This window comes from Myotis nattereri, assembly GCF_964212035.1.
Source record: "Myotis nattereri genome assembly, chromosome: 1".
Taxonomy (NCBI): domain Eukaryota; kingdom Metazoa; phylum Chordata; class Mammalia; order Chiroptera; family Vespertilionidae; genus Myotis; species Myotis nattereri.
In genome coordinates this window covers 167,334,344-167,362,032 of record NC_138075.1, presented here as the reverse complement: position 1 = coordinate 167,362,032, position 27,689 = coordinate 167,334,344, and the positions used below count along the sequence as shown (strand labels likewise).

The window sequence follows — 27,689 nt, the reverse complement described above, 5'->3', positions numbered from 1 at the left end:
ACACTTGGACTCACAGTGGCATTCAGACAGATTCATTTATATTTTCAAATAGGTAACAGATTGACTCAATATTGTTTATTGAATAATACATCCTTTTATTCTGAATCTGAAAATCTACCTTTATCATACATAAATTCTTTGGATAACATTAGGCTTATGGTAATACTATAAAATGGCAGATTTTTGCCCATAGAAGAGGCTCTTCCTAATTGCTAGAAATAGCTGAAATCACTTACAGGAATGATCCAGGGAAAAAATTGGTGATGCAAAGTGAGGGCCACTAGGGTTAGTGGGAAGTACCCTGCGAAGTTACTGAGGGTGTCAGGCTATTATCAAGGCATTGTTCCATGTGATTTTTAAGTTGATATACCTTAAAATCTTTACATTAGATAGGTATTTTAGATAGGCATAGTATAATATATGCTTATTTTTTTATCTTTAGAACCCATATTACATTTTTCCTGAAGAGATCAAGGAATAGTATAGATGACTTAAGAGTTCACATAATGTTAAGACTGGACAGTTAATAATGGTGAAATAATTAGGGAAAGCAGCATCCGAAAAGCATGTCAGAGTTAAGGCAGCATTTGATAGTGAAGAAAATGGGATATATCAACCAGGAACAAACTCTTACTCCAGCACAAATACTAAGTTCCACTTCCTTCAGAAATCTCACTTTTGTTTCCCTCTTTTCCTTGCTTCAGTAAAGTGGAAAACTCCAAGAAAAAGAATCCCTTTGAGTCAGTCCTTTTTCTTTAATCTCACAAAAGATAAACCTCATTTTGGGTGGTATTTTCCTGTTTGATAATTTACTTCATGATCTTTAACCTCTGCCAGTCAGCGTTCTCTGCTCCCATCTGTACAGAGCAAGGATGCCCCTGCTTGCTGATTTTTAAATTCTCTTCAAGATGCCATGCATAATAAATGTAGAACTAACAGGTTCAAATAATTTTAGACTGCTAAATAAACAAAAGCTATTGAAATCAATTAGCTTGTGATTAAGAGTGCCATAAATTTACAGCTACTGTTTCGTTCAGTTTATTTTCTAGAAGGGAAATTATAGTTGCAGGTGAACACACTCACTGTATTTATTGTCAGGAAGCCAGTGGAAGATACTCATTTTTCCAGATGATTAGAGGTTTCCTTGGCTGAAATAAATAGCTTTGCTGTGCCAATGACTCCCAAAAGTTTAGAATGCAGCTATGACCCTGCTATATTCCACTCTCTGTTGAGCAGGGTTACTGTATGAATGTTTGCTTTGTGGAAGAGTGAAAACACCAAGGACAGTTTTATTGTTTTTCTGCTTTACCTACTATAAAAGACATTTTTTAAGGTTTCTGAATTTCTCCTCTAATGGAAAACTTGCCATGTGGGGATGTAATAAGTCACACTGTTTGATTGTTTTATGATGTTTACTAGAGGCCCAGTGCAAGAAATTCATGCAAGTGGCGGGGAGTCCCCTCAGCCCAGCCTGCACCCTCTCCAATCTGGGACCCCTCGGGGGATGTCCGACTGCCGGAGATGAGGCCTAAACCGGCAGTCAGACATCTCTCTCACAATCTGGGACTGCTGACTCCTAACTGCTCGCCTGCCAGCCTGATCACCCCCAACTGCCCCCCCTCCCCGCCAGCCTGGTCACCCCCAACTGCCTCCATTCCCTCCCCCTCCCCCATCGGCCTGGTTGTTTAATGGGTATAGAGTTTTAGATTTGCAAGATGAAAAAGTTCTGGAGATTTGTTGTACAACAATGTGAATACTACTAATAATAATGGTTAAGATGGAACATTTTTGTTGTATGTATTTTTTTACCACAATAAAATGAAAATGCCATTGAATTTAGCCACAAAGAAGCCATTAGTGACCTCAGCAAGAATATGGTTTTTTAGAGGTTGGGGAATGAAGTTGAAGAGTGGCACACAGGTGAGGAAATGGAGACTACATGAGTAAACTACTCTTTAATGGAGTTTGGATGTTAGGCAGAATAGGGAAGTAGAAGGCAATGGCAGTTCTGCTCTTTTTGTTTTTAAGAGAAACTAGAGCATTTTTGAATAGAGAGGCAAAGCATGCAGTGGAGAAAGAGAGATGGAAAATGCAAGGGAAATGGAGATAGACTAATTGAGGCCTCTGAGAAAAAGGGAGGAGATGGAGTACACAGCATAAGGATGTTGCTATCTGACTGTTGTTGGGACTGTGGAGCTGAAGGGAAGGACAGTTCCTCTCGCTGGCCCTGCAGAGTGGTCAGAACAGTAAGGTAGTGAGATGGGCAACTTCATGCTGCTTTTAACCTGGACAGATTGCTCACATGGTTCTCCACTGAAAAGCAAAGAAAGACACAGTTGTAGTGAAAGATAATGCAAAAATAGTTCTTTGTTAATTTTTCCTGAGAAGCACAGGCCAAAAGGCTGCAAGCCCAAATCTCCAGATGTATCTGGGAAGGAGAAAGCCTGCATACTTCTCTGGTGAGAAATGAAAGCTCACTTATGTAATAGACAAAGCAAAAAGTCTGCCTGCTGCAGAGGTGCTACTTATCAGAGCTTCCTCGAACCCTAAAAAGAATAAATGTTAGGGAATGGGAGTCGATATTAATGTCTGTTCCATATTAAATGAGGTAAGATTTTCTTAAGCCTAGTATTTTTAAAGATTGGCTAAGCAAAGGAATAGGTGATAAGTGTGTCACATGTGGGAAATCTCCCAAGTGTATTTGTTTAGAAATTGGAAATCTGGCTTTTGAAGGAGTTTCATGAGTTACATGAGCTTTATTCTCAAGTAGCTCTCATTTTTTCAGTCAACATAGTTCCTGGAGGAGTTAGCAGACTCAACTTCAACTCCCTTTTCTTACCTGTTCTTATCTATCTATCTATATAAAAGCCTAAGTGACCGTCGCAACTGAATGGATGACCAAACAGGCTGCGTGGGATGACCAGGCTGGCAGAGGAGTTAGTGAGGGACGACCAAACAACCGAGCAGCAGGCTGTGTGGGGTGACCAGGCCGGCAGGTGGGGCAGTGAGGGGCGACCAAATGATCGAGCAGAAGGCTGCTTGGGGCGACCAGGCTGGCGGGGGGTGCAGTTGGGGGCAACCAGGTTGGCAAGGGCGGAAGTTGGGGGCAATTTGGCTGGCAGGCAGAAGCAGTTAGGGGTGATCAGGCTGGCAGGGGGGCAGTTAGGGGCGACCAGAACAGCAGGCAGGTGAGTAGTTAGGCGTCAGTGGTCCAGGATTGTGAGAGGGATGTCCGACTGCCGGTTTAGGATTGGACCTAAACTGGCAGTCAGAGTTCCCTCGAGGGGTCCTGGATTGGAGAGGGTGCAGGCTGGGCTGAGGGGACCCTCCCCCCCATCCCGCGCACGAATTTCGTGCATCGGGCCTCTAGTCCTATATAGTAAAAGAGCAATATGCAAATTAGCCATCACTCTGCAACAAAGATGGTGACGCCCACAGCCAATAAGGAGGGCATATGCAAATTGATTGTCACTCCTTGACAAAGATGGCGGCGGCTGGGCTGGGATGCTTGTGTCGTTGCCATGGTGACAACACAGGTGTTCCACCCATCCTGCCCACGGAGGGCCTCTGGGCCTGCTTCGTTGCTGCTGCAGTTAGCTGGAGGAGCAGAGACACAAGCCTGCAGTGGGGCCTGGCACCCAGCAGCCCCAAGCCCCACGGTCACGGCAGTGCTGGGTCCACCAGGGCCACAGCAGAGACACAAACCCACAGGAAACCCGTGGAAAGGGAGATAAACTATCATAACTTTATCTCCCTTTCCACAAGATGAGAAAACTGACCCTGATTTATTTAGTGGTATGGCCCACACCTTTATACAAGCACAGGATATGTTATGACCACTCCCAGGAAGGTCTGGTCAGAATACTGTCTCCAGAATAACGCTACTGTGGCAAATCATCTAAGAGAGGAAACAAGCTTTTGTTGGTTTATTCTGAAGGTCAGAGAACATGCCATCCCAACATATGCTGTGTTATTATATTGATGATCTTCAGCTGCAGATGCTTGAAAAACAGCAAATGCAAGGAGAGGTTTTCACTGAAGTCTCCTGATCTGCCTAAAATTGGACCCCCAAAAAGGAGCTTAAATGTCATAGGTTCCCTCGATGGGAAAAGTTTCATCAGCCAGTGAAGACTGGCTCCTGTCACAGGACAGGAGACTAGAAGTTGACATCACACCCAAACTTTGTTACAAACTATCCCTCCCCACCCCCATTCATCTTTCCAAAAAATCATGTACTCTCCTCTAAGAGGCCTCCATATCCCGTCCCCTTTCCCTAGGAAGAAGGTATTTAAATCTGGATTCTAAGCCACCTTGGGGAGTTATTCATTTTTCCCTGGGATCTCCCACATATGCATGAGGTACACATGTTAATTAACTTTTGTTTTCCTCTTGGTAATCTGTCTTTCATTACAAGGGCCTCCTCTAAGAACTCAGAAGGGTAGAGGAAAACTATTTTTCCTCCTCCATAATTCTCTCTTGGGAAATCAATTCCCGGGCTGAACAGTGAGGTTGGTTCAAGTGCCAAGCAGTCCCGACTGAGGGGAGGGAAGCTTTTAGGGGGAATGATATTGGCATCAAAGTAGGACAGAGGGCACATGAATGGTTGCTGATGGGAGTTTAAAGTAGTTCAACATTTTTGGAGGATGATTTGACAAAATCGGTAGAAATATTCAAGGTACATTCAAGAGTCTTCTAGGAATCTCATCTGCTGAGATAAAGCACGAGTGCATAAGCCCTGGTCAGAACCCAGGATGCTACTGTGGGCTCCCTTTCCACTATAGGAAAACCTGCTAACAACCTGCATTTTTAGGACAAGGTGGCATCTATACTAATAAAAGGGTAATGTGCTAATTAGATTGAACATCTTCCAGACGTCCTTCCGGACAAAGCCATGGTGGCAGGGCTGAGGCAGAGGTGGTTAGAGGCGATCAGGTAGGCAGGGGAGAGCAGTTAGGAGGATCAGGCTGGCAGGGGAGAGCAGTTAGGAGGATCAGGCTGGCAGGGGAGAGCAGTTAGGGGATCAGACCATCAGGGGAGAACAGTTAGGGGGATCAGGCCGGCAGGCAGGTGAGCGGTTAGGAGCCAGCAGCCCCGAGGGGTCCCGGATTGGAGAGGGTACAGGCCAGGCTGAGGGACGCCCCCTCCCCCTCCCGTGCACAAATTTCATGCACCGGGCCTCTAGTTGTGTAATAATAATGTAGACATTGATAATTCTTTATAACTGCATTTTCTTTTTCCTAGATTATTGATAATTCTTTATATCATACAGGACATTTTAGTGGTGTTTTTGGAATTCTGGTTGTTTCCTTGAGGTCGATGATGTATCCCTTCTTAGGCAGCAAACCATTTAACCTGAATTGTGATACAGTCTCTAGAACAGCAGTTCTCAACCTGTGGGTCGCGACCCCTTTGGGGGTCGAACGACCCTTTCACAGGGGTCGCCTAAGACCATCAGAAAAAACATATATATTTACATACTGTTTTTGTGATTAATCACTATGCTTTAATTATGTTCAATTTGTAATAATGAAAATACATCCTGCATATCAGATATTTACATTACGATTCATAACAGTAGCAAAATTACAGTTATGAAGTAGCAACGAAAATAATTTTATGGTTGGGGGTCGCAGCATTAGGAAGGTTGAGAACCACTGCTCTAGAAGGTACAAATAGGTGAAAGGATTAAGCAAAACAAAATCCTATCTAATAAAAGAGTAATATCCAAATTAACCATTACTCCATCACTTGGTCACAAAGATGGCAGCGGCCACGGAGCTGGAGCGAGCAGGAGGCTTGGGTTGCCCCCGGCGATGGAGGAAGCCAAGCTTCCTGCCTGCCCTGGCCGGCACTGGGCTCTGCTCAAGGCTACAAAGTTTCAATTATAGAAGATAAATAAATCCCAAAAAAAGAAAAAAAGGAGAGGCTGGGAGCTTGGGTCGCCGGAGGGCATGGCCAGCCTGAAAACGGCCCTCAGCACCTCACCCAGGCTGGCCAGGCACCCCAACAGGGACCCCCACTCTGAAGGGGGGGTGACTAGCCTGAAAACAGCCCTCAGCCCCTCACCCAGGCTGGCCACACCCCCATGGGTGAGGATCCCCACTGGGGGGCTTGACCAGCCCGAAAACAGCCATCAACTCCTCACCTAGGCTGGCCATCACCCCAATGGGGACCCCCACCCTGATGGGGGTGTGGCCAGCCTGAAAACGGCCATCAGCCCCTCACTCAGGCTGGCCAGGAACCCCAGCGGTACCCCCCCAACCTGAAGGGGCTGTGGCCAGCCTGCAAACAGCCATCAGCCCCTCACTCAGGCTGGCCAGGCACCCCAGTGGAGTCCTCCACCCTGAAGGAGGTGTGGCAAGCCTGAAAATGGCTCTCAGCCCCTCACCCAGGCTGGCCAGGCACTGACCCCCACCCTGATCCAGGACACCCTTCAGGGCAAACCAGCCGGTCCCCACCTATGCACCAGGCCTCTATCCTATATAGTACAAAGGTAATATGCAAACTGACCCTAACAGCAGAATGACTGGGAATGACTGGTCACTATGATGCACACTTACCACCAGGGGGCAGACGCTCAATGCAGGAGCTGCCCCTTGGTGGTCAGTGCGCTCCCACAGGGAGAGCTCTGCTCAGCCACAAGCCAGGCTGACGGCTGCCAGTACAGCAGTGGTTGCGGGAGCCTCTTCCGCCTCCTCAGCAGCACTAAGGACGTCCGACTGCAGCTTAGGCCTGCTTCCCGCTGGCAAGTGGACATCCCTCAAGGGCTCCCGGGCTGCCAGAGGGATGTCTGACTGCCAGCTTAGGCCCAATCCCCCAGGGAGTGGGCCTAAGTCAGCAGGTGGACATCCCCCGAGGGGGTCCCTTACTGCAAGAGTTCATAGGCCGGGCTGAGGGACCCCCCCGAGTGCACAAAGTTTTTTTCACCGCACTCTAGTATATATATAAAGCACATAGACACAGACAACAGTGTGGTGATATGAGAGGGTAGGGAGTTGGAGTAGGTGGAGGTGGGCAAAGTGGGAGGGGGGGAAATGGGGATGTAAAAAGACTTTGCTGGGGGCATTGGATGCACGATGCAGTGTGCAGATGATGTTTCACTGAGTTGCCTGTATAGTTTCGGGAACTAATGTCACCCCAGTAAGTTTAAATAAATAAATACGTAAGTAAGTAAGCAAGCAAATCCACCTAAAAAAAAAAAAGAAAAAAAGATATATGTATATGCTAAGTTCTGTACTTAAAAATAATAAATTTCATTCATGCATTGATTCAAAAGACACTTCTTTATCGTTTGCTTTGTGGTAAGCACTTTGTAACACTTAGTTTATACTGTAGACATGGTGGTCCCTGACCTCAGAGAGCTTCTGGTCTAGTGAGGGAGTCCAGTTTGAAACAGATAACCACACAAGTTGTATAATTACAAGCATAACATTCGGGGGCGGGGGGGCGGGGGGGGGGATGTACAGGGTTGTCTGAAAGTGTATGACATGGGCAACCTACGGGGATTTGGGGAAATGGGAAGGCCTTTCTGAGGTGACATTTAAACTGAGGCCAGAAGGACACTTGGGAATTAGCCCAGTGAAGGTGTGGCAGAGATGGGTGTAGAAAGCGAGATGTAGTAGACTGTGCAGAGGCTTCACGTGGGAAGAGGCTTGGCCTGCTTAAGAAGAAATGGAGACCAGGTGGAAGGAGCAGGCCAGAGGGAGAGGCAGAGCTCTGTAAGATGTGGCTGGAGACAATAACAGGTAACCCACAATCACAGTTGTCCTCGGACCTGTGTAAGCAGCAGACAAGATCAGATTTGTATTGTTAAAAGTGTACTCTGCTAGCTGTGTGGAGATGTTATTCCCTAGGGCAGAGGTCAGCACACTTTTTCTGTGAAGATCCAGATAGTAAATTTATTAGGTTTTGGGAACCATAAATTCTATCGCAATTCCTCAGCTCTGCGCATGGCGTGAAAGTAGCTATAGACATAGGAGCATGAATGAACTTGACTGTGTTCCATAAAACTTTACTTATGGATGCTGACATTTGAATTTCATATATTTTCATGTGCCATGAAATCTTTTTATTTAAACCATCTTAAAATATGAAAATCACTCCTAGATCCCAGGACATGCAAAGCCAGGTGGCAGCTGAATTTGGCCTGAGAGCCAGGTTTTCTGATCCCTTTTAACTTTTTCTGCTGTGCCTCTTAAGTGATATTTTAGTTCTACCACAACATTTTACTTAAGTTGTCTACATTTTTTTCAACACTGGTAAAGGTCTGATCGTTGCCAAATAAAAATGGGAACATAACCTCTCCTTTTTTATTTCTTTATATAATTGTCACATTTTTCATTTGACATGACTGACCCATTCTATTTTTTATCCACAGGTTTTTTATTTGTTAATAATGGGTAATATTGTATATTTCCAGTTCATTTTTTTCTTCCCAAAGTGCTTTCTTCTTTCAAACCTCACACTGAATTTTCATATTTTTCATACTTGATAATAGTTCTCCTAAAATTTAATTCTGGCATTCAAAAGAAAAACAAAGTGAAAAATACTAAGAGTAACACAATTGCAGGCAAACAATTTGTGTGACTTGATAAAATACTTTATTTACAGCAAAACAAACAACATCCATATAATTCCAATTCTACAAACACAGCATTCTGACTTGGAAGGAAATCTGTAGTTGCTTTTAGTGGTGCACTATTCAGGCAGCTGCCCCAAAATGCTGGCGAGTTTTTTGGGGTATAAATGGTACAGATAGGTCGGGTACAAATTCCATCTGACTCAAATTCCATCTGACCCTATTAAGTATATGATATTGGACAACCTAATTTCTTAGAGTCGGAGTTTCCCTGATGGATGGAAAATACATAGTGTATGGGAATTCCCATCCACCTTTCTTCCCCTGTAGTCATAATCTTTTATCATATGGAAGTAACCATGTTAAAAAATTGTGGGGGAAAACAGTTTGTATTTGGTAGTGGTGAGGGTGTTAGTTTTGGTTTTAACATTATACAGATATGAAGTTAAAAAAGAAAAACTAGCAGTTTCCAAAAACAAAGGCAATGTACATTTAAAAGGTAGTATAAATGATAAATACCTGCACTGTTCATTAATATTTCCTTTGCCTTGTTTATTTTACTTCTGAAAACTTAGGTTTGACAGTTCTCTGAAAGAACCATCTAAGAGTGGACCTCACCCACCTGCAACCCCTCAGGTTTTACTAGTACATAGTGGTAGCCATGTAGCCACACTTTCTAAAGTGACTACGTATTCTAGGTAGAGTTTTTTTCTTCCTGGTGTGTCTAAATTTTAATCCTGGTGGTGAAAGAAAACGCTAAAACTCTTTGACTAAAAAGCAAAAGAGATCGTAGATTACAGAACTGGCATCATTCTTATGTGGACAAGGAAGCTTGGCGCTCAGCCCTGGAACACCGCTTTACACCGCATTTATATTTTTCACTTTTTGTTTAGATTTAAATTCTAATGTGGAGTCAGGAAAGCTGTGCCTTTTATTTATTCACTGTGATTTAGAAAGTCAACTTTATTGAGTTTGTCATAAGTCTACTTTAACTCATGAATGCATTCACCTCTAAAAAAGGAATGAGAGAGTTCCAGATACCCAGACATATTCTAAAGGTATTCACGTTAATTCTTCTTATGAGATTTTGTTGGACTCTGGGGATACTAAGTCCTTTTATATTATTATTGTGATACAGTATGACGAAAGAAATTCCTTTTCTTCTTAACGGAGAAGGATAATTTAGTTGATTTGTGTTTTAGCTGATTTTTAAAAATAGATTTGTGTTTCTGGTTATTATTCACCATTACCTCCCCCAAATAGTAACCATTGCTTCAAAGATGCAGTGTAATTGAGAAACTCAAAGTTGAATCACTTGGTAACTTTATTCTTCCACTTTGTGTGACATGCATGCTACCCTGCTCTGCCTCTCATAGCCTCTTTCTTTCCTCTTTCCAGCCCCCGTTCCTCCTTTCCTCACCATGCATAGCAGTTATTAAAACATGGCCATACACTTCAATTAAAGTACAGACTTGCCAAAAAGCTTATACCTACACTTTTCTTTGTAACTTTAAAAAATACGACTTACCACCATTTCTTTAATTTGGCTTCTAATGGCTTATAAAGTTACTACAGACCCGGTGCACAGAATTCGTGCAGGGGTTGGGGGTAGTCCCTCAGCCTGGTCTGCGTCCTCTCACAATCTGGGACCCCTCAGGAGATGTCGGGCATAAACCAGCAGCAGTTGGACATCTCTCTCGCAATCCGAGACGCTGCATGCACCAGTAATCATGCTTTCCATACAGGTGAAAGGCATCTTGCTGTTGTATGGGCAGCTACATTTTTTTTTGCCCTGATTATAAAAAGTAGTACATAACATGATCCTCTGAGGCGGTAGTACCATTTTCCCCATCTTATGGGCCGAAAATCTGAAGCAGAGAGAAGTTCAGTAATTGACTTTGTCACACAGTTATAAGTGTCAGAATCAGGGCTGACCACAAAATATGCAAGCCAGAGTCCATGCATGTCATCGCTGCATCATCCTGTTTTTTCAGTGTTAGAGTAGCCTTGCCAGGTTTTAATTTTTAAATCTAAGAGACTGTTCCCAGTATATAGGGGATAGGGTCCCTAGGCCTAGCCGGCGATCAGGGCCGATCTTTGGGGTGACCTGCAGGCAAGAACAGCAAGAAAAGCAGACACATGAGCGGCTGTGCTGCTCAGAACCGTGGGGTGAATGCCCCCCCCGCCCCCCGCGCTGGCGGCCTGGCGCCATCCCCAGGCCAGCCCCCTGCCCCCACCCCCATCACAAACGCCAGTTGTCTCTTGCTGCAGGAGGTGACAGGCAGGGTGCTCGCTGGCCAGCCCCGCCCCCTGAGTGTGCTGCCACCACCACTGGTCGCCTCCCTCTGGAAAGGGGGGGCAGGCACTCAACGCTCAACCAGTTGTTCCACTGGTCATTCCACCATTCTGTCAGTTTGCATATTAGGGTTTTATTATACAGGATAGCCAATGGAACAAGGAATAATGGATTATCAAATCCTTCCAACAGGGAGAAGAGACTTACGTCAACCTCACAGTTTTCTACATCTGAGCTCTCATTAACCTGGAATGAGTTTGGCACATAATTACTTGGTGTTGGAAGTGGCCACTGTCATGAATTTTGACAAAAATAGTCATAGTGTAGTGAGGATATTCATTAATAACTTGTAGACATAAATGAAGAAGAAAAGAGGTTACAGGTTTTACACTATGCACTTTAGATTTTCTTAATAAAAAAGAAATTCTCAATTCCAATTGGATAATCAAATTTGGAAATCATTACAGTCCTAATGATGGAATGTTAACTCCTGTCCAGGTGTTTGACCTTTTTTCAAAGACCAAAGGAAAATAATTACTATTTTAAGTAATAAATGTTCTGAAGATAAAATTTCATACCAGCATTTTAATCTTTGCAGAGCAAATTGAAAATAAAGTATAGAACATCAACACAGACAGTGCTGCTTTAGTCATCACTACTTTTTATTTTACAAAGGTGCTTGCCCTTCCCAAACTGCTTTACTCTCAACATTTTAAACAGCTATTTCTTGTTCATATTCATATGCATTACTGCTTCTGAGTAAGAGCTGTGGTACCTCTTCTCCTGAAAACACACGTCTCATTAAAATGTCAGGCTTTGGGAGTGTATCATCTCTGAGGTTAAACCCTTTCTGTAGAGACAGTTTGGAATAGTCGACATAGCCTTTTTTCTTTCTCTGCTTATAGAAATTCACACTTGATATTTAGGTTTATTTTCTGTTTAGTTGACAACTCAGTCTTCAAATGTTTGCTGTTATGTGATATTGATTTAATTTTAAGTAGGATTAGAGACAGTGAAAAATCCTATCTAATAAAAGAGAAACATGGTAATTGGTGTACAACCGCTACCCTTCCCATTGGCTAATCAGGGAGATATGCAAATTAACTGCCAGCCAAGATGGCGGCCGGCAGCCAGGCAACTGACGCGAACAGGGAGGCTTGCTTGCTTCAGTGACTGAGGGAGCCAAGCTTCCCCGCCTGCCTTGCCGGCCTCTCAGCTGCACTCTAAGCAACATTGTAACAAATATAGAAGCTAAACAAACCCCCGGGCTTCAGCCAGCAGGACCGCAACATTGTTTCAAATACAGAAGGGTAAACAAAGTCCAGAAACCTGCTTTCAGCAGCGGAGGTCTCATAGCTGGAGCTGAGCCTCAGAGCTAAAGCTGGCCCAGAATTAAAAAAAAGGAAAAGAGGACAGGTTGGGAGCTTCAGTCACCTGCCAGCCTGAAAATGGCCCTCAGCCCCTCACCCAGGCTGGCCAGGCACCCCAGTTGGGACCCCCACCCTAAAGGGTGTGTGACCAGCTGCAAACAGCCATCATCCCCTCACCCAGGCTGGCCAGGCACCCCAGTGGGGACCCCCACCCTGAAGGGTGTGTGACCGGTTGCAAACAGCCCTCATTCCCTCACCTAAGCTGGCCAGGCACCCAAGCGGGACCCCCACCCTGATCCAGGATACCCTTCAGGGCAAACCAGCCGGTCCCCACCCATGCATGCACCAGGCCTCTATCCTATATAGTAAAAGGGTAATATGCCTCCCAGCACTGGGATCAGCGGAGCCACGAGGCCTCCCAGCACTGGTATCAGCGGAGCCACGAGGCCTCCCAGAACCGGGATCAGCATGACAGGGGGCAGCGACCAAACCCCCTGATTGCCCTGCAGCTCTGTGTGAGACAGGGGAGGGGGCCACAACCTCCCGATCCACCCTGTTCTGTTCCTGACAGGGGGGAGCTCCTCAACTCCCTGGTCGGCCCTGCTCTATGCATGACAGGAGGGAGCACCCCAACCCCCTGATTGGCCCTGCTCTGTGCGTAAAGGGGATGGTGCTGCAACCTCCCCATTGACCCTACCTTGAGTGTGACAGGGGGCAGTGCCCAACCCCCCAATCGGCCCTACCCTGAGCGTGACTGAGGGTGGCATCACAACCTCCTGATCGCCCTGCTCTGTGCATGACAGGGGGCGGTGCCCCAACTCCCCAATCGGCCCTGCTCTGAGCCCGACCAGGGGCTGCACCTAGGGATTGGGCCTGCCCTCTGCCACCCGGGAGCAGGCCTAAGCCAGCAGGTCGTTATCTCCCGAGAGGTCCCAGACTGCAAGAGGGCACAGGCCGGGCTGAGGGACCCCCTCTCCCCACCGAGTGCACAAATTTTTGTGCACCGGGCCTCTAGTACATTCATAAATGCTTGTACCTCAAAAACAAGTTTTATGGAGGATTACAGTATATCAAATTTTAATTTCTGAAAAAAAAAATCAGCAACAATAAATGACCTGAACTCCTATTACCTTCCTGACATGTCACACTGTGTATGTCTAATTATTAATATAGTATGGTTGCTCTCATCTTCATTATGCTACCTCTTCTCACTTTCCTTTTTGTGTCTCTTCTCTGTTTTTCTTTCCTTACCTATCAATTTAAGCAGCTCTACAAGAAATGTGGTGACAAGTTCCTTGGAAGCTTTTCAAAACTTTTCTCCCTTATCCTCTCCTGCTAGATACAGTGCGGCGGTTCTGAGCAGCACAGCGCTCATGTGTCTGCTGTTCTTGCTGCAAACACCAGGTAGAGCTACATGTACAGTGTGTGTCTGTTGCAATGCCAACACTTTTCACTGCCTTACACGTCACATCAAAGAAAACACTCCCTTTGTTATGAGATCACCATCATATTGTCTAGGTTGTAGATACATTCTACAATGTGTATTACCGATTTTGCTTTAAATCATCCTTGTATCTTTTTACTTCCATCTGTCTATGATACTTCTCAGTTATGTAGGTTATTGCATGTTGTGTGCCTGTCGACTTTGGGGATTTTATAATTTTAGTTTTTATATCTTAAGCAGAATCAGGTATAAATAGGTATTTGAAGTTTTTACTGGTTTTATCTTGTCCCACAAACTGATTATATTTGAGAGTGATCACTATTCTTTGTAATACCCCTTCCTCCCAGTAAAAGAATAAAAGCTTTTTATTTTTGTGGGGTTTTGTTTATACATAATTTCTAGTGTCTTTTTATAGCATCAAATGCTTTTAAGATTGCATTGATAAATGGTGAAAATTTATTCAACTCTATATTAATGAGTAAAATAATATAATACACTACTAGCCCTCTTTCCACCTCTTTCTACTGTTTAGTTCTGTCTGTCTGTCTGTCTCTATCTCTCACTGCTTTCTGCTATTGGTAGTGTGATTTTCCAACTTAAAACTCTTTCTAACTGCTCACCAAGCTCTCCAGTCCTGAAAAGTATCACTCACTCCTGGATGCACTTTGCATCAGCCCTGCTTCCAAGCTTTTACCTTTTTTGTATCTCCAACCCTCGAGGAAATTGACTGACTCTATCCAGGTTAAGAAAACAAGATACTGTGGGAGCAGATGTCACAGTGGTGGTTTGCTGTAAAAGACACTTTCTGTAACACTTAACCACCATATTAACAGGCCAGATGTGAAATTCCTAGAACTGATTCATGTCCAGTTTTCACTTAACTACTTCCAATGCACTGCTAATGCACAGCATGCTGTTTTGTATGATTATTAACTTGCCTTTTAACGCTTTGTGACATCTTTTGTTAGCACAGTTGGTGTTTGGTATGAAGTTACGAGTCATTGTGCAAGTATTTAAATTACAGTAGAACCCTGTCTCTTATTTCATGGATACAGCTATACTAGACTATTTAAATGTTTAGTAAAACATACCTTTACACCTTCTGAAAAAATGGTAAAGAATAATAGAATAATTGGTTTTGTTTGTCTATTGTCTTGCAGTTCTCAAATATGAAGGTTGTACTTGGGCCATATCTGGGAAATACTGAAACAAAAAAATTAATTTTCTCCTAAACTTAACAAATATGGCAAAAAAATATTGTGTATAATCAAAAATAAATATATCCCAAGTATTCATTACAAATGGTATAATTTTAGTGAAATAACGATTTCTGACAGAACATAAATTAATGTCAGTGTATACAACTGTGACTATAGTTAGTAAAAGCCTGATATCACACAGGATCATGTGTGTATATCCTGCCCACTGTTATGGAGATTTTCGATATACTTAATTATAATCCTGGGTAACTTTAAGGGAGGTATTTAAACAAGGAGAGAGATCATTGTCCATATGCTCTAAGAAGAAACATCTGAAGTTATGTTATATTTGTGGAGTTGTGAGTAATAAAGGAGCAGTCCTCTTTCATTATCAGGGCTAAGTCTGCACAGTGATAGGTTACTGACCACATTTGGAATAGTCTTTCCAGAAAAGCACCTGATGCATTAAAAAAAGACACACAAACACACACACTAAATGGCCAGTGGTATGTTTTGATTAACAACAAATGGAGATGGGATAGGGAAAAATACTGGTTCTGTGAACATATTCCCTTTGTACACTTCTGGCATTCCAGTGAGTTATTTTGCTCTCACTGTTTAACAAAAAAAGAACAACATAAAAATTCTTACATACCTTGTTCAATTGGATAATTTTAATGCTTTTCACTTATTATTGTAAAACTAAGAACAGTTTTATAACTTCTTTGTATATAGCTACTACACATAGGGCAATCTTTCTTTAAGCAGCAATGAATTACTCTAAAAGAAATAAATCCTAGATACTTTCCCTTCAAGTCAAGCATCTTGTTGCTTAAATAAACTTTTTGTTTTAAAAAAAATGGTGTTATGGACTGATTGAGCTAGTGTTTGTAGTCATTATCACCACTTTTTACTAACAGCAATTGGCACAAACTTAAATGTATTTTGATATTTGGGAAAGGAAAGTGGTCCCGTACTAGGTTAGCCAGTTGGCATTCTGAAAAACAGGAGCACAGGATACCCTGAGGAGACCTTGCTACCGCAGTGAGAAGGGACTGAAAAGCAGCTGGGAGGGACGTGTCAGAGATGTTTTATCTTGGATGTTTACTTTTGTGTTACAGTAATCTTTAAAATTATAATAAAGTATCATAGAATACCAAACTTGTTTCTTCCCACTATAGTGTGTTTAACACTTTGAATTTTGGTACAAAAGTCTAAGTCAATGATGGCGAACCTATGACACGTGTGTTAGAGGTGACACGTGAATTCATTTTTTTGATTGATTTTTCTTTGTTAAATGGCATTTAAATATATAAAATAAATATCAAAAATATAAGTCTTTGTTTTACTATGGTTGCAAATATCAAAAAATGTCTATATGTAACACGGCACCAGAGTTAAGTTAGGGTTTTTCAAAATGCTGACACGCCGCGCTCAAAAGGTTCGCCATCTAAGCTAAAGAATTTTGCTTAGAAAAATACAAAAAAAAATTGTAAACAGAATTCTGGAAGGCTGGAGACTCATGACTCCTATATATGTCCCGGTTCATTTACAGAATTCTGATGGAGAAAACTATAAAATAAAAAGTTGCTTATAATTATGACTCTTTTAGAAATATTCCTTTCCTACCACTTCAGAGTCTGTGTATTAGTATATAAATTTTATAAGATTTAGTAAAAACTGTTTAATCTAAACATTGATAATTAAACCCATGCTATACAATTGGCCCTTTAAAAAAATTTAAATATGTAATTAGAGTAAAGTCACCTCAAGAGTATTCTTCAAACAGAGTTTTTCTTTGAAAATAGACTTAAAATTTCCAACTGTTCTTGATCTGCAGCTGAAATTTATTTGTTTTAATAGTTAAACAAATGTGGGAAAGGAATGTAAACTCAAGATAAATCAGGTTGCTGACACTGAAAGTAAACTTTTCTCCCTTTTTCTGTTTTTCCTCATTAGCTCAGTTTTAAAAAGAAATCTTTGCTTTATTAGTATACTAGAGGCCCAGTGCACAAAAATTCGTGCACTTGGGGGTGTCCCTCAGCCCAGCCTGTGCCCTCTCGCAGTCTGGGACCCCTCGCGGATCAGGCCTAAGCTGGCAGTCAAGACATCCCTCTGGCAGCCTGGGATCCCTCAGGGGGTATCTGACTGACAGCTTAGGCCCACTCCCTGCTGCACTTGCAGCCGTCAACCCAGCTTGTGGCTGAGTGAGCTCCCCGTGTGGGAGCGCACTGACCACCAGGGGGAAGCTCCTGCATTGAGCGTGTTCCCTCTATTGGTCAGTGTGCATCATAGCAACTGGTCATTCCACCGTTAGGGTCAATTTGCATATTACCCTTTTATTATATAGGATTTTTCTCCATTTTCAGTTTTTGAAATATGAAACATAAACTTTGGTATTCTTGAGATGGAAATAATATTAATTTAACATTTCATTTCAATGTTTGTTTATCTGTCAAACTAGTGAACATGACCATATTTGATTCTTACCTTCTGTGGCATGAATCAAGGGTGTTCGTGGATTTACTCTGGTTTCCTCATTAGAATCTTTTAGAAGCATTTTAATTTTTTTAGAATTTAGGTATACCTTAAAACAATTTAAATTTCGAAAAAAATATGAGTCTTTACTTTAGAAATAAGATACCAATCTAATTTAGGTAATTATGACATACCATATTAATAAATTAGTCATTAATTTAAAAGTATTTTGCTGTTTCCCTCACCAGTGTGGCTCAGTTGGTTGAGCATTGTCTCCTGCACCGAAAGGTCACCAGTTTGATTTCTGGTCAGGGCACGTGCCCAGGTTGCGGGTTCTGTCCCATCAGGGTGTGTATGGGAGGTAACCGATCAAATTTTATCCCCACTTAAAGTTTAGTAACTGAGGCGTAGAGATGTAAAATAATTTGAACATCACACAGCTTTTAAAAGCTGCTCATAGCATTTATAATAATAAATTAGACCGGATATCCCTCTGGACGACTTTCCGGACGAAGCCGGGGCCGCAAGGGAAGCCCGGGTCTGGGTGCCTGCCAGCAGCTGGAGGGAAGTCCAGGTCCTGGGTGCCAGAGGGAAGCCAGTGCTGGCAGCCGGGGGAAGGAAGGCCTACTCTTGCACGAATTTCGTGCATCAGGCCTCTAGTTATACTATACTGCTTAAGCTGTTTCTGTTAATATTATTTATTCTGTCATCTTTATTGGTTATTATGTCCAGCATTGCCATTAAGTAAGCAGTCTTTCACTTTTTATTTATAATGAAAATTATCAGAGTGCTTAAAATTTTCATTGTATAGTATGCTCTAACATCAAGCAGGTTTGAGTTTTTCATTAAACTGATTAGATGCCCCGCCAGTGTGGCTCAGTGGTTGAGCATGGACCTATGAATCAGGAGGTCACAGTTCAATTCCCAGTCGGGGCGCATGCCTGGGTTGCAGGCTCAATCCTCAGTAGGGGTCATGCAGGAGGCAGCCGATCGAGGATTCTCTCTCATAATTGATGTTTCTCTCCCTCTCCCTTCCTCTCTGAAATCAATAAAAAAATATATTTTAAAAACTGATTAGAACTTATAACAGAAGGTAGTGGCTCTATTATACCTGAATTTAGGGAACACTATTTTAAGAAAGTTAAAATAGCATTAGTATGATTTTTCAAAACTGTTCAGGTGCCCCAAGACCACCCCCAGATTTGACAATTCACTAGAGAGATTCCAGAACTCTTGTACTCATGACTAAGATTTATAACAGTGAAAAAATACAAAGCAAAATCAGCAATTGGAAAAGTTGTGAGATCAAGTCTGGAAGAAATGAGACTCAAGTTTTCAAAAGCCTTCTCTCAGTGAAGCCACACAGGATGTGCTTGATTCCTCAGCCATGAGTTACAACAAAACGTGCAAAGTGTTGTCAACCAGAAGCTCATTAGAAACTACCTAAGACAAGGATTTTATAATGAGGCTCGTTATGTAGGCACGCTGTGCCTAATTCATACTGAAATTCCAGACTCTCAGAAGGAAAGCAGGTATTCAGCATAAGCAATATTGTTTATATAGTTTGGGCACAGTGAGCAGCTCTTATCTTTTAGAGAAAGTTTTATATGACTGTGGGGAACCATTTACGAGCCAACTCCCAAATGCCAGTCAAAGGCCAGCCTTGCAAGTGGGCCTTCCTAAGGGAAGGCAGCCTCGAGCTTGCTTAGTTAGGTGTTATCCAAGTTTCAAGAGGCATGGGGGAAATCAGGCATTCCTGTTCATTTGTAAGCATAGTGGACATGACTGAATTTGAAATTTACTTCCCTTGAAATAATCTCAACCAAACTAAATAATTAAACAGTATTTATTTTATTGAAGTCATTAATATAGTATCCTATCTTTGTCCATGTGTTGCTCTAGCTCAGATGGCGAACCTTTTGAGCTCGGCGTTCTGAGCTCAGCATTTTGAAAAACCCTAACTTAACTCTGGTGCAGTGTCACATATAGACATTTTTTGATATTTGCGACCATAGTAAAACAAAGACTTATATTTTTGATATTTATTTTATATATTTAAATGCCATTTAATAAAGAAAAATCAACCAAAAAAATGAGTTCGCATGTCACCTCTGACACGCGTGTCATAGGTTCGCCATCACTGCAGCTGTTGCTTTCAGGTAGTGAAGAAATTGAGTTTCTATGCATGAAGTTATCTGAGTAACCAGGACTTTATTGAATTTTTATTGAAAAGTTAGGATTTATTGTTGTTATAACAACTCTTATTATTTCAATTGAGAAAAACTGTTATTGTATTGTGTCATTCCAAAGTGCATATTTTATCATCTGAGCTAAATTTTTTTTGGAAATGACATATGATCATAAATAATAAATAACTGAATGGTGAAAGCCACATAATCCTCTGAATCAAGCACAGGTAAGGCCTCCTGTTAAGCAAATAACTCTGAGAGCGGACAGTGGCGGTCTTGCCTCTTGTTTTCCTGTGCTATGAACATAGGACAGTGGATGTTCTATTAGATGAGAGATGTTCTCTCTGTTTACCACTGTGTGAACAGTGTGAAGCACAATGTCTGGCAGATCGCAAGTGCTTAAATATTTATTGAATGAAAGAGTGACCGAGTCTGTGAGCAAAAGAGTGACTCGTGAGATGTCAGAGAAACTTAGTTCATAAAGTACCAGAAGAATGTGGGAAACGGTAAAGAAACATCTGTGCTATTTCATAGAGATTTTTCAGGGATTCTTTAATAATTGCTTATTTTATTCTAGATGATTGAATGTTGAGATAGAGAGGAATAGGAAATCAAAGGATTGGCTGTGTGAGTTTTTTAATAGCCTCGTTTCTCAAGGTAGACCCTTTTCTTTTTTTAGAGAGGCAATCCCTGAGTCATGGTTTTAGAGTATTTTATTTTTAAATATCAATTAAGTGATGATTATTTTTGTTTTCCTTAGAGATTTAATAGGCTGAGAAAATCAAACAATCAGTGCTAGGTTAGCTTGCTACCACTTCACCAAAAATGTTTTCTTATTTTCTTTCCAGCAGCACCCAGGAGCCTTCTCCGCACTTGGCGCCATCAGCAGCATCCGCACCGAGTATGCCTGAGAGGCCAGAGAGCCCAGCCTTCGCCAGACCAGGGGTGGCCGGGCTCACAACTGCTGCTGCCTTCAAGCCTCTGGGGTCCACCAGCGTTATCAAGTCACCCAGCTGGCAGCGGCCAAGCCAAGCAGGTACGCCAAGGGAATCACCAGCTTTTTGCTTTCCTTAAGTGTAATTATGAAAATGTGTTCTGGGATATATGATAGATTCCATTGGTGAAACCCATTCTCGACTATCTAAAGGGACTGCAGAGAACAGCTACAGCTGTTTTCCTCTCTGAAGTGTTCCATAAACATTTTCTCTGTGTGTTTGGTATTATTGCCATTTGCTATGCGTAACTGCAGAATTGGGCAATTACTTGTTTCCCATGTTACTCAGGAAGCTTTTGTAGAATTGGAAATTTGGGGTCTTATTAACAAACTATATTGTTGGGAGGTTACCTTGAAAATGTAACATTTTAGTTTCGATGATAAGTGAAACATAACAACAGAAGCATTTGTTGCCATCAGACAATATTGAAGGAAGGCGCATTGACTTCTTGTCCTCTGAAGATTCACAAGGCAGAGTGGAAGGAGGACCCCGTACTAGAAAGGGAGCATTGGAGCAGCATAGGGCCAGTCTGGAAACCTGAGCTTTCAGTCTCTTCTGTAGATAAGTAGCTTTACATAAAGTCACTTAACCCCTTTGATCCTGTTTTCCAACCTGTAGGATGTAGGAAGACTAAATGATCTCTTGTTCCAACGTGAACAAAGTTTCTGACTGTTGGACTAAAGTAACTGTTTCAACAGGAAGATGGGACTGTACTTAAAGGTTGCCAGTCCCACACTTAGCTTTCATCTCTTTCCATTCTTTGCACTCTCCCTGGACGATTTTCCATCCAGATTTCTATTAGTCGCTGATGATTTATACAGTCCTCTCTCCTGGGCTTCATTTCCTCAAACCGTGTTGACCTACTTGCTGTTTCCAGGTAGCCCCTCAAATGCAGCATGGCCGAAAATGTCACTACCTATCTCTTACTGGTACACCCACCCAGTCACCAAAGCTGGGATGTGAACTTACCACCTCCCACTCCCTACCCCTGTCCTTAAAGAAATTAACACCTAATGATTCCACTTCTTAGTATTTCTCAAATTTATTTTCTTCTCTCCACTCTGTTGGTTCAGGCCTTGTCCTTCAAACAACTAACTTGTAACTAATTTCCCTGCCCCCTTCTGTCTGTCTGTAGCCAGTGATCTTTCTGCAGCTCTGACTTACCCGTCACTGTCCTGCTACAGGTGCTTTGCTTAACCTGCCATTTAAGACCTTGTTTACTCTGGCCTAGTTATCTCCTCAAGCTCGTCTCCTGCTGCTCCCAATTGGGTATGATCTAAACTATTTGAAAGAAAACACAATTTTATTACTTTTTAAAACTTAAATATTTAGACTAAAATCATCAGCCTCTGAAATTTCTGGACTATTAATTAACTTAGCAAGACCTTTACCCTTGGCGAAAAATGCTGACAGCTCAGCCCATGCATTTTTTAATTATTTCCATTTACTTAAAGCTTATCCATGACCATGGAGATTTGCTGTAAATATTTCGCATGTGCATTAAAATACAGAAAATACCTCAAAGATTTATTTGGTATGGTAATTGGAAGGGGACAGAGAATATTTCCTAAAAGAGCAAGGACAAGACCAAATTTCTGAGATAGAAACTGAAGTAGGGTACAAAGTATATGAACCATGGAGGGCAGAAAATATATGTAATCTGGAAATTCAGAAATTGTGGTCAAAATAACACTTCACCTATTAAAGTGAAAAGGAAAAATTTCACTTGATGTGGAAATTTTGGAGAATACACTACAGCAAAATTACCACAAGAGGGCGACAGAATCCTTTCTTTGAATAATCAAGGCAGGCAGTATAATTACAGTCATGATTCACATGGTCAGTATTTAAAGTGTTACACATTTTTAGGAACATATAAGTGAATTTAATTTGAACAAAACTATAATAATATCAAACATTAAACATTCTATCACATTATAAAGCATTAATATTATAAAAAGAAAATGTTTTGCCATTGTGAAGTTTGTTGAATTTCATCATGATGCTTACTTAGCTCAAATCAGAAAATATTCGCAGAACACCTGCTGTTTTTCTTGCTCTAGGTGCTTCATACTGACCTTTAATGAGTTATTATGTTATATGTAAACTAGAGGCCCTATGCACAAAATTTGTGCAAGGGGCTCGGCCCTCACAGCTGAGTCAGCCATGGCTCGGTCCGGAAGGTCGTCCAGAAGGACATCCAGAAGGTCATTCAGCTGTGTGGTCTAATTAGCATATTAGGCTTTTATTATTATAGATGTTACTTATTTTACACTATTTTGTAAAAGTTGTGAAATAAGTAAAAAATTCCCAGCTCCTCAGATTCTTTTATTCTATTCTGCCTAACAGAGTACCATATTTTAAAACAAAACAAAACAAAACACCTCAGAATCTACACTGAGTCTTATAAACAGTTTCAAGAGCTTCCTAATGCAAATGAAAAGTTCTTTTGATTTAGAAGGTGATAGGTGCCTCATGGGTTCTTGTGTTCCTCACAATTCACCTGTGAAAACTGCACTGTCATCTAAAGGGAAGCAAGAACTACAAAGGCAGGTTGCTAGGGTAGGAGGACTTAGGTAAAGCATCAAGGCAGGTGGCCTTACTCCTCTCACATGGGAATTTCAGGCTCTTTCTCTTGATAATTCACAGCTGTGCACTAGTGTGAGCGAATAAAGGGAAAGTAAATTTTTTTATCCTCCTCTCCCCCCATCACCAAAGAGTGACTGTTACCAGTGATGTCATTTACAAATAATTCCTACAGAAGGATGGTATCAAAATCACAGAATTGCAGCCTGTGACCACTTAGTTGATCCTGAAATCAGTTTAATGGATCATAGATAGTATTTTCATTAAAAAATGAAATAGAATAGAAAATATAAGAATATTTTAATATATTAAGGGAGGTATCAGGTTGTGAAGATGTGGTTTTAGTTAACATGGGTATATAGCAGGTCCTCGGCTTACATGGGAGATGTGTTCCTACGGCGCCACGTAACGCGATTTTCGCCGTAAATAGGAACCCACCTACATAAGCACCTACGTCACTCACATGGAGCACACACACCGCAGTAATGAAGTGAAACAGTAAAAGAAATTTAAAAGAAAGATAACAATTTCTGACCTTTACTTGTGGTAAAAAAATTGTAGAAAACATAAAGCACATATGTACATATGTCGAAATGATGGAACTTTTTTTTATCCTATATAATAAAAGGCTAATATGCAAATAGCCTGAACAGCGGAACAACTGAACAACCTGTTGCTATGACATGTGCTGACCACCAGGGGGCATGTGCAGAACATGGTGGGATGGTGGAGCAGGTGATTGGGGGCGCCAGACCAAGGTGGGGCGCTGGTCACTGTGATCAGGGCGAGCCTCTGGTGGTTACTGAAAATTATTTGCTCCTGCACACCATGGTCCTGCTGGGTGCTCACACCTGCAGCCAGTGCCAGAGCCACCGCTGGTACCCACTGCCAGTGCCCGGTGCCAGTCCCGCTCACTCGGCGCCATCAGTGGGTGCAAGTGGCGGCTGCCAGCCCTGATTGCCCCTGAGGGCTTCTCCACATCCCCTTGCTCCTAAAAGGTGATCGGGGCAGCAGCTGCTGATTGCACCTGCTGATGATGCTGGCCCCGCTCGCACCCGCTGCTGCCGCCCCAATCGCTCCACGCCACCATCAGCAAGTGCAAGTGGGGCCAGCACCGTCAGCGCATGGGAGCAGCAGCGGAAGCGGGGCTGCTAGCAGACGGGACTGGGGGCCACAGCAGGAGGCGCTGGTAGGGGGCACAGAGGATGGGCCGAGACCCTCCCTTGTGCCTGCTGCAGCCTTGTGGCCCATAGTTCCTTTCAAGGTGCACGAATCCGTTCACTGGGCCCCTAGTTATAAATAAATGGGAGATGGCAACGTAACCACAAAACGACGTACGTCGAGTCCGATGTAACCCGAAGACTGCCTGTATAAGTGACTGTATATATATACATACAAACATTTATTTTAGGTCAGCAGATAAAGTATACTTAAATACTGTGTTTTATAGTTTAAAAGTTTGGGAGTCATTTATTCAAATATTATTTTAGTCATACTCTGTCTGTTGGGTGATGATTAATGTAATTGTGAAATGATAGCTTGAAGAAAAAAAAAAGACTGCATTGAAAGGGCTAATTGGAATTTGAAGACCTACTAGTATATTCTGAACCTGTCATGGGTTTACCTCCTCTGAAGTTCTGACTTTAAATCTTCGATCATTTCACTTGTGGTGTTACATAGCCTGTGTACCAGAAGTCTTTCAGAACACAGCATTGCTATACTAGCTGATAACTAGGAACCAAGTTTGTGTATACCAGTAACAGCATTATAACTCAGATTGGACCTTCTTTTCCTCAGGCATGTAGTTCAGTATACACCACCGCACATACACAAGCTTGCCAGTGACTGACAAAAAGCTAAATATTTTTCCTGGCCAGTGTGGCTCAGTGGTTGAGTGTTGACCCCATGAACCAGGAGACTGTTATTCAATCCCTGGTCAAGGCACATGCCCAGGTTGCAGTTGCTCAATCCCAGTAGGAAGTGTGCAGGAGGCAGCCCATCAATGATTCTTTCTAATCATTGATGTTCCTATCTCTCCCTCTCCCTTCCTCTCTCTGAAATCAATTATATATATAAAAAAAGCGCTAAATATTTTAGGATGCAAAATGTTCAAAAGTTCATAGTATGCACAAAAGAATTAAGATACAAAAGAAGTTAGAATCCAAGCTTGAATTTTACATAAGCGAGCAAAACTACTTTTGACTCACCTGTATCTTTGGTTAGACTTCCATAATTCAGAAGCAATAGTCCCTTTAGAAATTTGACTTGATCTAGAAAAATAGGCGAGATTCTTCTTGTCATTTTTCAGAATTGGGGATATATACTTTTTTAAACTTATATTTTAGTTCACTATGTTTGTATGTCTAATAGATTTTGTAATGTTTGAAAACTTCTTCTTATATATAATTTTAAGTGGTTAGATAGATATTTTCAAGACCTTTGTAAATGTAGTGGTATAAGTTTAAAAATATGTTCTTGTATTTATGTAGGTGACCTAATCTGCTATGTAATGTTTTTCCTAGATTCTGTTTAGGTTATGGGTACCAGATTAGTTCATTCAATGCAAGTATATGTATAAAATATTACTGTCTTACCCAATCTAGTCAGGTGTTTTTCCCAAACCCAGTATTAGAGCCATAAAGAGCTATTATATATTGGAAGCACATCAGTTTTCCAACTTTAGTTTAATTGTATACAAAATGAGGATGCCTGATTTGTTAGAATATAAGTGCTTTGCTAGCTCAGGCCTATTGTCCATTGAGCCCATCTAGGTTGTCCCCTGCTAGGTTCTGAAGAATAGGAATGCCCACCCCCTGGAGTTCAATTTCAGAAGGCCAGGGATGTTACCCAAGTGGAGCATTTTAAGCCTTCAATTTGTTTATCTGTTAAAATAAAGGTAACAAAGTCCCTTAGAGCTTTCTTGTGAAGTTCACGTGGTAGAACAAAGTGCTTGATACATAGAGAATACTCAAAAAAGGTTAAGTTTTCACCCCTTTATTCTTTTTCAGAATAGCATCAATAATTTATACTGTTACCACCCAACAAAACAGTTCTCATGTGACTTCCTGCTTGAAAATGTTTGGGGTCCATGCTGCCCGCACATTAATTGTTTGGCTTCTTAACAAGGCATACGGTCCCTTTACAACCTGTGCCAGCCTTCTTCAGCTTCATCAGGTCTTACCATTCCTTGGGCACATACCTCTGTTCTTTGCACAAGCGGCTCCTTTTCTTTGGCATGCTTTTGCATTTTATACCCTTCTCCTCCTGAACATTTCTGTTAACTCTTTATGACCAGACTAGAGGCCCGGTGCACAAAAATTTGTGCACTCGGGGGCGGGGGGTGGGGGTCCCTTCAGCCCGGCCTGTGCCCTCTCGCAGTCTGGGACCCCTTGGGGGATGTTCACCCGCTTCCCGGGGGGGGACTGGGCCTAAGCTGGCAGTCAGACATCCCTCTGGCAGCCCGGGAGCCCTCGGGGGATGTCCACTTGCCAGCAGGGAGCAGGCCTAAGCTGCAATCGGACATCCTTAGCGCTGCTGAGGAGGCAGAAGAGGCTCCCACCACCACCACTGTGCTGGCAGCTAGCAGCCTGGCTGTGGCTGAGCAGAGCTCCCCCTAGTGGTCAGTGTGTGTCATAGTGACCAGTCATTCCCAGTCGTTCTACTGTTAGGGTCAATTTGCATATTACCCTTTTATTATATAGGATAGAGGCCTGTTGCATGGGTGGGGGCTGGCTGGTTTGCCCTGAAGGGTCTCCTGGATCAGGCTGGGGGTCCCCACTGGGGTGCCTGGCTAGCCTGGGTGAGGGGCTGATGGCCGTTTTCAGGCTGGCCATGCCCATTGGCTGGAAGCAGGTATCTGGGATTTATTTAACTTCTATAATTGAAGCTTTGTAGCCTTGGCCCCGCTCGAAGCCTGGGTTGCCCCTGGCAACGGAGGCTCCCAGCAGTTCCTTGAGCAGAGGCCACGGCGGTTGGAAGCAGGTATCTAGGGTTTATTTATCTTCTATAATTGAAACTTTGTAGCCTTGAGTGGAGCTCAGGGCTGGCCAGGGCAGGCGGGAAGCTTGGCTTCCTCCATTGCCGGGGGCAACCCAAGCCTCTTTCTCGCTCCAGCTCCGTGGCCACTGCCATCTTTGTGACAGAGTGAGGGTTAATTTGCATATTACTCTTTTATTATATAGGATGTTATCTCCTTTGTAAACCTTTCTTGAGCCCTATAAATAGTTGCTGGTCCTTTCTGTTTGATGATGGCCTTATTATGGCATTCATCATGATGACTTTAATTATTTACAAATGTGTCTTCTACTGCTGTGTTTAGACTCCCTTAAGGACAGGGACCATAGTCTTACTAGTCTTTGTCATACTGCAGCAAAACAATACCTGGCTCAGTTTATAGGCCCTAAGTAAGTGTCAAAGAGGGAATAAATGAATGGGTGGGCAGGTCAGTTTGTCTTGTTTTGTACATCTTCATATAATTTGAGGGATTCCCAAAATATTGTTCTTTTTTTCCTACCAGACTTGAAATTGCCACAACAGTCATTGAACGAAGGTGGA

General features: G+C 42.5%; 1 protein-coding gene across 4 annotated transcripts in view; it reads left to right on the top strand.

Annotated features, from left to right (window-relative positions):
- The window catches only part of PDLIM5 (PDZ and LIM domain 5), a gene marked incomplete at its 5' end in the record, with an annotated part of 212,340 nt that overhangs the window by 150,215 nt on the left and 34,436 nt on the right, over positions 1 to 27,689 (top strand). For all 4 annotated transcript variants that reach the window (XM_081109306.1, XM_081109307.1, XM_081109308.1 and 1 more), the window contains one exon: positions 20,403 to 20,590. In XM_081109306.1, coding sequence (XP_080965432.1) covers positions 20,403 to 20,590 — 188 coding nt within the window. The remainder of the gene's footprint in view (positions 1 to 20,402; positions 20,591 to 27,689) is intronic.